The sequence below is a fragment of the Stenella coeruleoalba genome (genome assembly GCF_951394435.1).
Source record: "Stenella coeruleoalba genome assembly, chromosome: X".
NCBI lineage: Eukaryota > Metazoa > Chordata > Mammalia > Artiodactyla > Delphinidae > Stenella > Stenella coeruleoalba.
This window is the reverse complement of record NC_137152.1, coordinates 27567954-27581961: the sequence shown is the minus strand read 5'-3', so window position 1 is coordinate 27581961 and position 14008 is coordinate 27567954. Positions and strand designations below refer to the sequence as shown.

General features: G+C 38.3%; 1 protein-coding gene across 1 annotated transcript in view; it reads left to right on the top strand.

The window, feature by feature from the left end:
• Positions 1 to 14008, top strand: part of LOC307180283 (uncharacterized protein) — a 516275-nt gene that overhangs the window by 18460 nt on the left and 483807 nt on the right. The window contains exon 3 of the mRNA XM_079910459.1: positions 8666 to 8776. Coding sequence (XP_079766585.1) covers positions 8666 to 8776 — 111 coding nt within the window. The remainder of the gene's footprint in view (positions 1 to 8665; positions 8777 to 14008) is intronic.

Sequence of the window (14008 nt, the reverse complement as noted above, 5' to 3'; positions counted from 1 at the left end):
GGGGAGAGTGAGGAAATGGCTACAGGACTCGAAGATACGAAGATACACGGGATAAGAGGCTCAGCCTTGCCTTCGAGTTACTACGGCTCTTTCTTCTTGGTCCTGAGTTCTCCTTTTTGTCTATTTTCATTGATTGAATAATGGCATCCTTGCAAAAATTCACTCCACCCATTGCTCTGTGATCACAGAAGGGCAGATGTACCGTAACTGGATCTTCATTCCTCTCTGAGGTGGAGCACACCACCGCTTTCAGAGTAAATGAATAGGATATATTGAATTCAGAGCGAGAGTCTCCTATAAATGAGCACACCATAGTCTGGAGCATTGCCTAAGTGTAGATTGAGTGTAAATGGCCTTCGGTGGAGTATGTAAATAATTCATTAGGCAGGAAATGAGAATCGGCCATTTTACTATTAGAAACATAGTGAGATTCTTTTTTTCTTTATAAGAAAGCTTTTCATGACCGATGAGAATCAATCATCTGATCAAATGCCTTTTCGGCCTTTTGAAACAGCAGAGTGCTAATGCATTTTCCCTTCTTCCTCTTCATAAATGTGAATTCTTATTACACACAATCTATTGTTGGTAAAGAGAAACTATCAGTCTGGCTTCAGAGTGAGCAGGACACTCTCGGAGGTTCATTAGAAGTATAGCAGATTATTATATATATTATATACACTAATTATATATATGGTAGATCATATATAGTATATACGGTATGGCATATATAGTATATACTCTGACCTTATGTGCAACAACTTAACCCCTTCTCTCAATATTTTTAAAAAGAATTTTAAAGTCCAATACTTCAAGAGTAGGATTCTAATTCATTACAATGAAGGATTTTTTTTCAGAGTATCTGAACTGGCAAATCTGTACTTGAGCAGCATCAACCTTCTGAACTCTTTCTCTAATTTCTCCAACCAAAAAACAGAAGTTTCCCTAAAATTCCCTGAGGTTAATTAGCATATAGGCATACACACACACACACCCCTACACACCTGTATTTGCTGTGTTGTATTAACACTTTTCGAATTTAAATCATTCCCAGAAGGGAAGGTTCAGTTACTTAATGATCAGTTATTACTCCTTTAACCTTGATTGGGAGGAAAAGGGGAGAAAGTAAGACAGAGACAGAGGAATTAGGGAAAGTTGGTTCGAAAAAAAGAAATTTGAGAGAGGGGCAGCAGGAAAGAATTTCCCTCTTTGGCCTACAGCGTTTACCACAAGTGTTGCTGATAAAGTCTTAGATGAGGGATTTCTGGGGATTTGGGGCTGGGAAAGTCCTGAGGTGTGAGCACTTAACTCAGGTGTCTGTGATTCACAGGAACCTCCTAGAATTATATTACAAGAAAAATGTAATGGTGTCTGTCTTGGATTTTGTGATTTTTACTATTTTCTTTGTGGTGTTCTATACATTCCACAATGTAGAAAATTTTCAAATATTAAATACTGTTAAAATGATCATTCACACAATTTTAGGTGTTATCATAGATTCAACTTTGGCTCCAAGCAGGACTCACCATTTAATGAGTTACTCCTCAGAATTGTTAGCACCTTAAAAAATAGCACATTGATTTTTCATGATTATATAAACAATATTATTAGGGAACTTAGATAAGCTAGAGGAGTAAAAACAAATTTAAAGGATGTACCTATAACTTTATTGTTCCAATATCCACAGTTAACCAAAGTTAATACTTTATATATTTTCATATTTTTATTATAGAACTAATGATGATAGTAATAATAATGGTTAAGTGTTTTCTTTGTGCCAGACCAGTCTTAAGTATTAAATGTATTAACTAATTTACTGTTTACCCAACCCCACTTGTATGTATATCATTACCTCCATTTTACAAGTGGGGAATCAGAAGCCTTGCACAACTGGGTAACTTGGCTAACTAAGGTCCTGTAGTTAGAGATACAGCCAGGATTTGGGCCCAGGGGGCGTGGCTTCAGAGTCTTTTTAACCACTCTAAGCTGCCTTAAATGCGTGCGTGCGTGTGTGTGTAAGTGTGTGTATATCTTGGGTGACTCATGAATTTAACCAATATACAACTTAAGGCTTGTAGCCAAAAGCTGCTTGAAAACCAGTCAAAAGGGTAAGTTGGGTAATCTTCCCTTGTCACCATATGGACATTTTGACAGATTCTATGACTTATTTGCATCTTCTCACCAAGAAAACCTCTCAATAGAAAGCCCCAACACTTACCATCTGATGGGTTAAAAATGTTCTCCTGTCTATACATCCCTAACCAAACCTGGATTTTATGTACCCATCTAAAAAGAGAAATTTGTATTTCAATTTTGTATTTCTTTCATTGTATTTAATTTTGAGCATCTTGCCACGTGATTGCATTTTTTGTGTGTGACTAATGTGACTGAGGAACTGAATTTTTAATTTTATTTATATTTTTTCCAGCTTTATTGAGATATGATTGACGTATAACATTGTATAAGTTTAAGGTGTACAGTGTGTTGACTTGATACAATTATATATTGTAAAATGATTATACAGCATAGCATTAGCTTACTCCATCACATCACATAATTGCCATTTCTTTTTTTGTGATGAGAACATGTAAAATCTACTCTCTTAGCAACCTTCAATCATATAATACAGTATTATTAACTATAATCACCATGGTGTACATTAGATCCCCAGAACTTACTCATCTTATAACTGGAAGTTTGTGCTCTTTGACCAACATCTGTCCATTTCCTCCACCCCTCAGCAACTGGTAACCACCATTCTAGTCTCTATTTCTATTAATTGGGTTATTTTATCATATAGTATTTACCTTTCTCTGTCTGACTTACCTCACTTAGCATACTGTCCTCAAGGTCTCTCCATGCTAGATACTGTACACCTTAAACCATATACAAAAGTCAACTCAAAATGGTTTGAAGACGTGAACTTAAGACCTGAAACCATAAAACCATAAAAAACCATAAAAAACCATAAAACCATAAAACCATAAAAAACCATAAAACCAAAAAAAACCATAAAACCCAAAAAAATAAACATAGGAGATAAAAACATAGGAGATAAAAAAAAACATAGGAGATAAACCAAAAAAACCATAAAAAACCATAAAAAACCATAAAACCATAAAACCATAAAAAACCATAAAACCAAAAAAAACCATAAAACCCAAAAAAATAAACATAGGAGAAAAGCTCCTTGACACTGGTCTTGGCAGTGATTTTTTGGATCGTCAAAAGGCAACAAAAGCAAAAATAAGTGAGACTACATCAAACTAAAAACCTTCTCAGCAAAGAGAACCAACAACAAAATCAAAATTCCATTCCTATGAAATGGGAGAAAATATTTGCAAATTATATATCTGATAAGGGGTTGGTTAATATCCAGCACATATACTTGTACCACCTGATAGCCAAAAATTAAACAATCTAATAAAAAAAAAGAGCAGAGGTACAGAATAGACATTTTTCCATAGAGGATGTACAAATGGCTAAGAGCTACATGAAAAGGTGCTCTACATCACGGAAATACAAATCAAAATCAGAATGAGATATCACCTCACATTTGTTGAAATGACTATCTTCAAAAAGACAGGAGTTAACAAGTATTGGTGAGGATGTGGAAAAAGGGAACCCTAGTGCACTATTGATGAGAATGTATATCAGGCAGCCACTATGGAAAATATTATGGAGGTTCCTCAAAAAATTAAAAATAGAACTAACTATATGATCCAGCAATCTCTCTTCTGGGTACATATCCAAAGGAAATGAAACTAAGATCTCAAAGAGAGATATCTCAACTCCCAAGTTCATTACAGCATTTTTCATAAGGAAAGCATTTTTCCAAGATACGGGGAAAAAACCCTAAGTTTCTATCAACAATGAATGGATAAAGAAGACATGATTTTATTTATATATATATAATTTATATATTTCATTTATATATTTTTTATTGGAGTATAATTGCTTTACAATGTTGTGTTAGTTTCTGCTGTACAGTGAAGTGAATCAGCTATATGTATACATATATCCCCTCCCTCTTGGACCTACCCCGCCGTCTCACCCATCTAGGTCATCACAGAACACCAAGCTGAGCTCCCTGTGCTATACAGCAGGTTCCCACTAGCTGTCTATTTTACACATGGTAGTGTATTTATGTCAAACCTAATTTCCCAATTCAGCCCACCCTCCCCTTCCCCGCCGTGTCCACACGTCCATTCTCTACGTCTGCCTTTCTATTCCTGCCCTGCAAATAGATTCATCTGTACCATTTTTCTAGATTCCATATATATGTGTTAGCATACAGTATTTGTTTTTCTCTTTCTGACTTAACTTCACTCCGTATGACAGACTCTAGGTCCATCCACATCAGATAAAGAAGATGTGGTACATATATATAATGGAATATTACTCACCCATAGACAGAAATGAAATTGGGCCATTGGAATTTTTATAAGGATTGCATTGAATCTGTAGATGGCTTTGGATATTATGGGCATTTTAACAATACTAATTCTTCCAATCCATGAGTGTGAAGTATCTTTCCATTTATTTGTGCCTTCTTCAATTTCTTTCATCAATGCCTTATGGTTTTCAGTACAGATCTTTCACCTCTTCAGTTAAATTTATTCCTAAGTATTTTATTCTTTTTGATACTATTGTAAATGGATTTGTTGACTTAATTTCTCTTTCTGATAGATCACTGTTAGCTTACAGAAACACAGCTGATTTATTTCCTTCCCGTCACCAGATCCTTCCTTATGTCACCAGGGTTTTGGCAATAGCTGTGTCCCTCTAAGGCCATGCCTCATTTCTGATAGCCGCTAGTATGCATGACTAGTTCTTACCAGACTCTCCTAACACCCTTTCTTCTCTGTGCCACCTCAGGCATAAGAAGTAATTCCTCTCAGCTGACATTAGTCTTTGGGGACTTCATAATTGCTTGTTTGTTCTTTAAACCTGCCCAAACCTATGAAAATTGTCCATTCATTATGTTAAATTTGACCATTTGATGGAGGCTTTTCTCTACTTCTGGAAGCCTATCTGATACTCTCATTTATCCAAATGTTCTTATAAAGAAATGTACAGTATAAGATATGCAAATAGAGTTATCATTAGTAGAATGTAGGCTTTAAAATATTCACTAATAACTGTCACAGAGAGAATACAGTAAATGCATTTAGTAAGAATTTTTTTCAAGGGGAGTAGACCCAGAATCTTCTATCTATACATTCCCTACCCTCTATCTTCAAGGGATCACCTACAGCCAGACATTCTAAATTCTGAAGCCCTGAGATCAGCTTTACATTTAATTTCTTTTCACCCACATGAACAGCCAGTTGCCAAGTCTAGCCGTATTTTCTGTGGCAGTGCTAGATTTCATGCAAAGCTCCTTGTCCAAGTCTTTACTCTGGCTTTCTCTAAACCACGACATAATTTAAAATTATTTTCCATTTGCCATTTTAGATACTTTGCATTGTCACTCACAGAAATTCAGGAGCACCCCAGGGTTGGATATAAACTTGTAACCTTCAACATTTCTGCCTACAAAGTGTCAATAACATATTTGTCCTTATCTCTCTTTATCTTTTTACCCTGAAAATTCTGTTTTTGTTAATCCCTTGAAATGAGGTCCCCCTTTTAAACCTAACAACCTTTGAATAAATCATTCCAAATTTTTGGGTACAATCCTCAATTCTTTTTTTTTTTTTTTTTTTTTTGGCTGCATTGGGTCTTCGTTGCTGCGTGCGGGCTTTCTCTAGTTGCGGCAGGCGGGGGCCATTCTTCATTGTGGTGCACGGCCTTCTCATTGCGGTGGCTCCTCTTGTTGCAGAGCAGGGGTTCTAGGTGCGCGGGCTTCAGTAGTTGTGGCACGTGGGCTCAGTAGTTGTGGCTCATGGGCTCTAGAGCGCAGGCTCAGTAGTTGTGGTGCACGGGGCTTAGTTGCTCTGTGGCATGTGGGATCTTCCCAGACCAGGGCTCGAACCCGTGTCCCCTGCATTGGCAGGAGGATTCTTAGCTACTGCACCACCAGGGAACTCCCCAATCCTCAATTCTTGACCAGAAATCATCTTCATCAATTCCTATATAGCATACATTTCTATAGAATCATAGACTCTAGAATACTTTGGAAAAATTAATGGTAGTTTAGTCTAACCATTAACTTTTTACTGTTTTCCCATTTAGCTTTCTTCCGTCAGTGTCAATTTTACCAACCAGAAGAATTGTTTCTCTAGGTACAGCTTGCTGACCAGGGCTACCTGTGAAGGACACTGCCTTTAAGGATAGGAATAAGAGGAGGAAGTAGCCAAGACCTGCTGCATGCTAAACGGGGTGTCACTATTTATAGTTTTCATTCCAGAGTGCTGTACCCCCCAAAATGATCCGAAATTGGGGAATCAGGAGAATAGTGTAGAAGTCTGGGCATAAAATTCAAGAATGTATCTTTAAGCAGTTAAGCACAGGCAGGAAAAAAGAAGCAGCAAAAAGGGAAACTCTGATAAGAGAGGGATGAACACTCCCTATTAAGTTGAGGAGCACACAGTGAATAGAATGATTATTGGTCAATATTCATTGGTAACCCAAAAGAGTACTACCAGCTTAATCACAGTGCGAATTCTCATTAATTTTTGGTGACTTACAAAAAAGCACCCTTAAGGGAACTTTTCATTCTTCCTATTTTCCGCTTGCATTTCAGTTTGTCTTTGGGCATATCAAGGTTGGGAATCCCCAAATGTTTCTCTTTGGAAAGAATTTGAGTGGCTCTGGACAGATGGAAAATGGACCATCTGGTGTTATCACTGCATGCGTTGTTAAGTCTAGATAACATAAGGGTGATTGGCCAACTGCCCAGATAACACCACCAATTCTCTGGATTTACTGATTTTTTTTTCCCAAGAACTACTCTTCATCATGGGAATTTATTTTCAAGCAGAGCATTGTTCTGATTTGCTCAGAAGAAGAAAAACAAATTTAAAAGAATGAAAGAGGAAGATTTTAAAATGCAGTATTTATTTTTTACTGCATGTCTCTGACTAACCTTTTAGTTTCCTAGAATTGTTAAAGTCAGCAACAGTGGGACCTTAACAGGATCAAACCTTATAGAATGATCCAAATACTATACACTACACTTGAGTGAATGTGATATGTCTTTTTTTTTTTTATTCTATTTGGTATATATTTTTCCAAACAAGGAGATTTCCTTTTGCAAGGCTGTCATAGTGGAATTCTCACTAGATGCTGTAACATACCAGAAACATTTTTTTCCTTTACTCTTTTTTTTTAAAATTTATTTATTTTATTCATTTATTTTTGGCTGCGTTGGGTCTTTGTTGCTGCACGCAGGCTTTCTCTAGTTGTGGTGACTGGAGGCTACTCTTCCTTGCAGCGTGCGGGCTTCTCATTGCGGTGTCTTCTCTTGTGGAGCACAGGCTCTAGAGCGCAGGCTCCGTAGTTGAGGCGCACGGGCTTAGTTGCTCCGCGGCATGTAGGATCGTCCCGGACTAGGGCTCGAACCCGTGTCTCCTGCATTGGCAGGCAGATTCTTAACCACTGCACCACCAGGGAAGCCCTTCCTTTACTTTCTTACCTGCTGAGTCCTCAAGAGGTATAAAAAATAAATAGCTATAACTACAGCAAAAAAGAAGTCTAATGATTCCAGAAAGGGTATCACTAATTGGACTACTGTTGTCAAGTCACCTTTAAAGAAATGTTTGCACAGTGACCTACAGGCACTTTGTGCCTTGAAAGAAACAGGTCTTCTGACCCTAATACATTGCTGAACCTGACGTTTAAGAGATGACCTAAGTAGGATCCCAAATAAAAGACTCACCCAAGGACTTGTGGACAGAGACCATAACTTTCTTGTCCATTAACTTTTCTGAATACTTAATATAGAGCTTGATATAGAGTAATAATTCCAAGAACAAAAGAACAAACTATTTTCCTATCTGACCCCACCTCTCTCCTAGCTTTATTTTTTCTTTTACTTCTCTTGTTTAAGAAACTTTTTTTTCATTTTATCATCATTTCTTTATCTTACTGTTTCTCCTGATATATATGGTCCCAAATTTCCTAGGTTTGACACCAACTTTTCTCTAGGTATGCTTCATCTGCCCATTTATGTTTGATGCATTTTTAGCACCCATAGGTAGCATATCCCTGGGCATGACAAGGTCCCAAACATATCCTTTCTTCACATGTTCCTTGTAGCTTACTCCCCCCAACAATCAAAAATTCATGTGCCAGGAACCACCTTATCTAGATTCATGGTTCCTAAAGAAGATTTAGTTCTTGTGATATAATTGATTGAAGAAGATAAGGCTTATTTTCTGAAAATTGTCTTTTTTATGACATAACTTCTCAACTGAGGCTGGACAAATATGATTGAGGCCAACTTTGATATCCAGTGCCATTTACTGGAATTGACTCCTAGAGCAGAACATGAAATGAGAAGTCAGCAACTCTTAATGGCCAACAATTTATGTCAGGGCATCTCCTATAGACTAAATGTTTGTGTCCATCCCATCCACGATTCATATATTAAATCCTAAAGCCCAGTGTGATGGTATTTGGAGGTGGGGGCTTTGGGAAGTGAGTAGGTCATGAGGGCCGAGCCCTCATGAACGGGGTTAGTACCCTTATAAAAGAGAACCCAGAAATCTCCTTTGCCCTTTAGGACATACGAGGCTACAGTGAGAAGACTGCTGTCTATGAACCGGGAAGTGGGCTCCCACCAGACACTGAATCTGCCAGCATCTTGATCTTGGACTTCCTAGCCTTCAGAACAGTGAGAAATAAATTTCTGTTATTTATAAGCCACCCAATCTATGATATTTGTTATTGTAGCCTTAGAAGACTAAGACAGCGTCCTTAATAATTTTTCTAATATTTCAGCCTAAATCATGTGTGTGTTAGGGGTGTGTGGTTTATGTTGATATGATGAGTTGCAGCAATCACAAACCAAACTATTTCCTTTTGACAGTTTCCTTAATCTCAACAGAGGTAGGTAAATTCAAATGCTTTTCCAAAAATGGTTGTATCTAGTGATGTTTTGCAAATAACGTAAAGGAGGGGTTGTAATAACAGATGCTTGATATAGAACTACCTGTTACCTGAGTCATTTTGAGAAGGGGAAATCTTATTCCCTTAAGATTGAATTGCAAATTCAGGCTTCTTACTCATATATGTACGGGTAGCTTAGTGTGGGCTTCACTCTTTTCTAATTTTTTCATTATCTACTAATCCCAGAAGATCAGTAGCAGTTTTACATCCATTTCTTTTTCCATACAGAAGGCTTCAGTATATGCTGCGTGTAATATAGCTAAGAAAATGACAGCTGTCCTCTTTCAAGTGAATGAGCTTTCCCCATAATTTTTTTCATTTTTAGAAAGGTTATTCATGTCTTTGATCTTGAACAGTTTGAATCCATACAGTGTTTTCTCCACTTTTTGCATTCTGTACACACATAAGATTCCAAGCAATTCATTTTGTAATGTAATCAGATGAAGGTGGGTCACAAATGCCTTCAAATTGTCAACATGCTCAGTAGCTGATTCCACTCATTGGAAGCAGTACTTTCAAAATTGTGAACAAAACCAAAGTCATAATTACTCTAGCAAAATATTCTGATTTCCATGCATTAAACAAGTATTTCTTGAATGCTTGTTCTACACAGGAGCCTATGCTAAGTGATAATCCCTTTATTATGTCTGTGTGTGTGATGACAGATTAATTATTGGCTTTTTATTTCCTACGAAAGAGTACCAAGAGAGATTTGTCATCATTATTAGCTACAAAAGCATAGGTAGTGAGGTAGTTGTGGAACCTATTGTTCCTGTTAAAATTGCAAGTGAGTCTCTGTCCTTTTGCATTTATATTCATCATATAGATAATACTTGTTTTGAGCAGTAGGCAGTTTACTTTATTATCCTCTGTCATTTTCTGACTGAACTCCATACCTTTAAGTAAACATCAGTGATAAAAAATGGTGGACTATGTTGATAATGTAGTGTGGGGGGGTGAGCCGAGGTTTCTCTGCCTCTCTTAGGCACATTGGATTTAGAGATCAGAGTGAAGCAATCTGGGCAGGATGCCCTTCATTAATAGTTAATACAAGAAAACTTATAACATCCCCAGATCAGGGAAAGGGGAAAAACTCTCTTAATATAAGAAGATGCTGTTTAGTTAGAAATCAGGTCAAAGTCAAAGTAGATAAGGAAGAGGAATTTCTTTTGTGACCCAGGTGGGAATATTTGAAAATTTGTCTCCTGCAAGTTGAGATATGAATAATTTCAGGCATATTTTAAAGAAAAAGAAATAGAGTGGAAGCCTTTCACTCTTTCAAACCCCATTCTTGGGACCGGAGGAAACCGCACACCACTAACCCTCTGGGCAAAACCAGCAGTAACTGGGCAGTTCAAACGCCATTCACGTTCATTGTAACCGAAGTCCCACATTTGCAAGTCTTAAGGGGCCAAATTGATTTCCTTAGGCTGAGATGATAGCCTGGAAGATTGGGGCAATTGAAAGCAGAGAAAGCCAATTGCTGAATGAGAGAAGATGAGGGAAAGAAGTTGGAATGAGCAAGTTAGGAGCATTGAGAAAGATCATGTATCTTCTTGAGGAGGCCTCTGGAGTGTCCCGACAGGGCCCTCCATTCCCATCCTCCACCCACGGCTCACGGCTCACAGCTCACAGCTCACAGTGACCCAGGCAGCATGGTGTGTCTCTGTGTGCAGTACAGCAGTGGTGCTAGACCCTTCCCCATCCACACCCCATCCCAAACTATTTGGTTTTGGAACAATTGTCTGATCCAGTTGTGACCCTCTTATGGCCTCATTAGAGTCAGTATATATTTTGATTCTGGGAAAAGCAGGCCAGACAGTACTGGAAATAGGCAGTAAGGGTCTCTCTACCCTTCTAAGCCATCTTCCTCTGTAGTCAGCTGAGCACCCAGATGGTGAATTCCAGGAAGTAGACCAAGCACTTCTTGCTATCCCAAACCATTTATTTTAAATGACGAGCCTACTCATTGTTCAAGCTGACAATCAATTCCAGTTTTATACCAATAAATAGTCTAAAGAGGTGACCATCTGTCACCAACATCCTTCCCGTGGTGCATATTAGCACATACAGTAAAAGTCCACAGAGGCAGGCGTCATTAGCAGTATGCTAGTGGAGTTGGGAGAAAAAATCAATGCGGCTCACTCACTGCCAGCATTGGGAGTATTTGATATTTAATATTCGCAGGAGTGCAATGCTGAAATGCCATTTTCTATTGATTTGGATTCCATGGAAAGGTAGCAGGGAAGCACAGCTGTCCTTTAAGAGCCCTCATAAACCCTTCAATGTGGTTTTCATGCCATTGTGGTATTTAGTGTTGTAACCGGTCTTAGTCATTTTATATTCCCAGATGCTGATGGGGGCAACGTATGCCAGTTGTTACTGGAATAGAAAATAAGAGTTTAGCTCTATTCTTCAAGAACCTGTGCACTTCTGTAAAATCTTTATTTCCCAAATCCATACACTTCTGAAATCAGAATAACTCTGGCTGAGACACTGAATTCTCCCAGGTGCTCACTTTGCCAGTCATTTCCTATTGCTCTTAGCTCTTCCTCTCCCTTTTTTCTTTACTTCTTACTCCTTTAAGTTAGTGTTAGGAAGTAGAGAAAGGGAAAGGGAAGGTATAACAGTATAGTTCTTACTAACAGCTCTCTTGAACAGTCACCATATTAAAGTCTGTTTAGTACATAAAACACTGATAAATTAGAAATTAAACAGTGCCGCAAGCCTCTAGAATTTATATATTAAAAGTACTCAAATCCTTACACTAGTTATTTTTAAGGAGTTCAACTTTTATTTTGGACCTACTTCTCATGACATGATTCAGAGTCTTAATAGATTATTGTATTAATTCATTTTGGGGAACCATCTTCTCATAAAAAATTGTATAAAACCGAGTCCATTCTCAAAATGAAAATGATGACAAAGCTATATTTGTGGAAACATTTACTCTTTGACTTGTAAAAGGCTAAAGATGTTAAAATTGGGTTAGAACTTCAAAGTGTAAATGATCTTTGATCGGTGCAGGTGAAATTTAAGTCAAAACACAGAAGATGTTTCTCAAGTCCGTGTTTCTGGGCCCATAGAAGTTCTTGGAAGTTATGAAAGGTGGATTGATTCAATTACTTATTCAGAATTACTCATTGAATGCCTGCTGTTTTCTAAAAATTGACCTGGGCATGAGGATTCAATATGTTTCCTGGACATTTCAAATAGAGAGAGGAAGAGAAATGTTTTAACAAATACACTCAGTTGGGACTGCAATGGCTATGTGTATGAGGATGCTATGGGACCATAGAAAAGGCTATGCCAAAGCTTTTGTGGGATACTCAACAATATCTTCTTTGGGAAAATTAGATTTGAATTGATTTTTGAAATGTAAAGAAGTTCATAGAAAGGAAAGGGATGAAGGAATTACAGGGAGAGGATAAAGCATATGCAACTACAAACAATGGAAGGAGCTTGACAAGGACTTGAGTCTCAGAGTGAAACTTGGGTATTGCAGGTCTAAGGGGCAGCCAGCACCTCAGGAATTAGGCTCAGGAGTCTGAACTTCGTTCATTTGGGAAATCACTGCAGGTTAAGGCATGGTCAGTTCTTCCATTTTTAAAGATAAATCTGACAGCCGCAGAGAGCTGGAGTAACCCAAAGGGGGACAGACAGTTTAGGAGGCCAAGGCGACAGTCAAAGTGAAGACCTGAACAAGGCAGTGGCCCTTGGTGTAATGAGGACGTGACAGACCTAACAAATTTAGTAGACTGAGCACCTGCCTTGGAGCCAAGTTGCTGGGTTCTGATTCTGACTCTGCTGCTGACTGACCAGTTTTGAGTAAGTAATTCTCCCTCTCTGGGCCTCAGATCTGTCCTCTGTAAAATAAGGAAGTTCTTTCAGCACAGGTGATCTCCATGGTCCCATCAAACTTGCAAACACCTAGGTTTCTATGACCAGGCTGCAGAATAATGACCCATCGTGACTTGGGGGCACATACCCACTCAGAGTGGCAGAAGAAGGAGGGTTAAAAGCATGTCAGGGAGTTGTAGATCTCATCACTGGTTCTCCTTGAATTGCAGCAATCAGGGCTTCTGATACATGCAAGACTGCCAAGGCTCACTTCTCCTCAGCTTTGCCCTGCTCCATTCACCCCAGCGTCAAACAGTGGGCCAGTGCATCTTAATTCATTCCTTTTCCATGAAGTCCTTTCCTGGCTACTCCATCTTTATTCATCTTTGTCCACTGGACTCCAACAAACTTCAGAATGCTCACATTGTAGCAAACATTTGTCATTTTTTGACTTCCCAGCACCCAGTTATCCTCTTTAGTTTGGAGGAACTGTCCCTAACTGGAATCTTTGTGAAGGACAGGACCCAAACTCCTACTGAAAAGACCAAATAAGGAGAATCTCCTTTTTTAGGCAACTTAACTGGTTAGAGAATGTGAATTTTGAGAGTGCCACAAATGTGAAGGAAAGGAACAATTAGGTGTATAGCTATGGAAGCATCTGGCACAAGGGGCTGAGTTCAGCAGCAGTGAAAAAAGCTTGTATCATTTTATTCTTATACAAACCTCCCAGTGCTTTCATTTTCTGAGCTTGGTTCTCCAGACATCCTGTCAGTTCTGTAAGCTGACAGATATCTTTGCCATACATTCATTTTCTGCTTAAGTAAGCCAAAGTCAGTTTCAGTTTGCAACACAAAACCCTGACAGATACATATCAGTTTTTAAGTATGCAATCAGCCCTCTGTATCCATGGGTTCCACATCTGCAGATTCAACCAATTGCAGATGGAAAATATTTGGAAAAAAAAATCCAGAAAGTTCCAGAAGGCAAAACTTGAATTTGCTATACCCTGGCAACTATTTACATAGTATTTACATTGTATTTACAACTATTTACATAGCACTTACATTATATTAGGTTTTATAAGTAGTCTACAGATGATTTAAAGTGTATGGGAGGA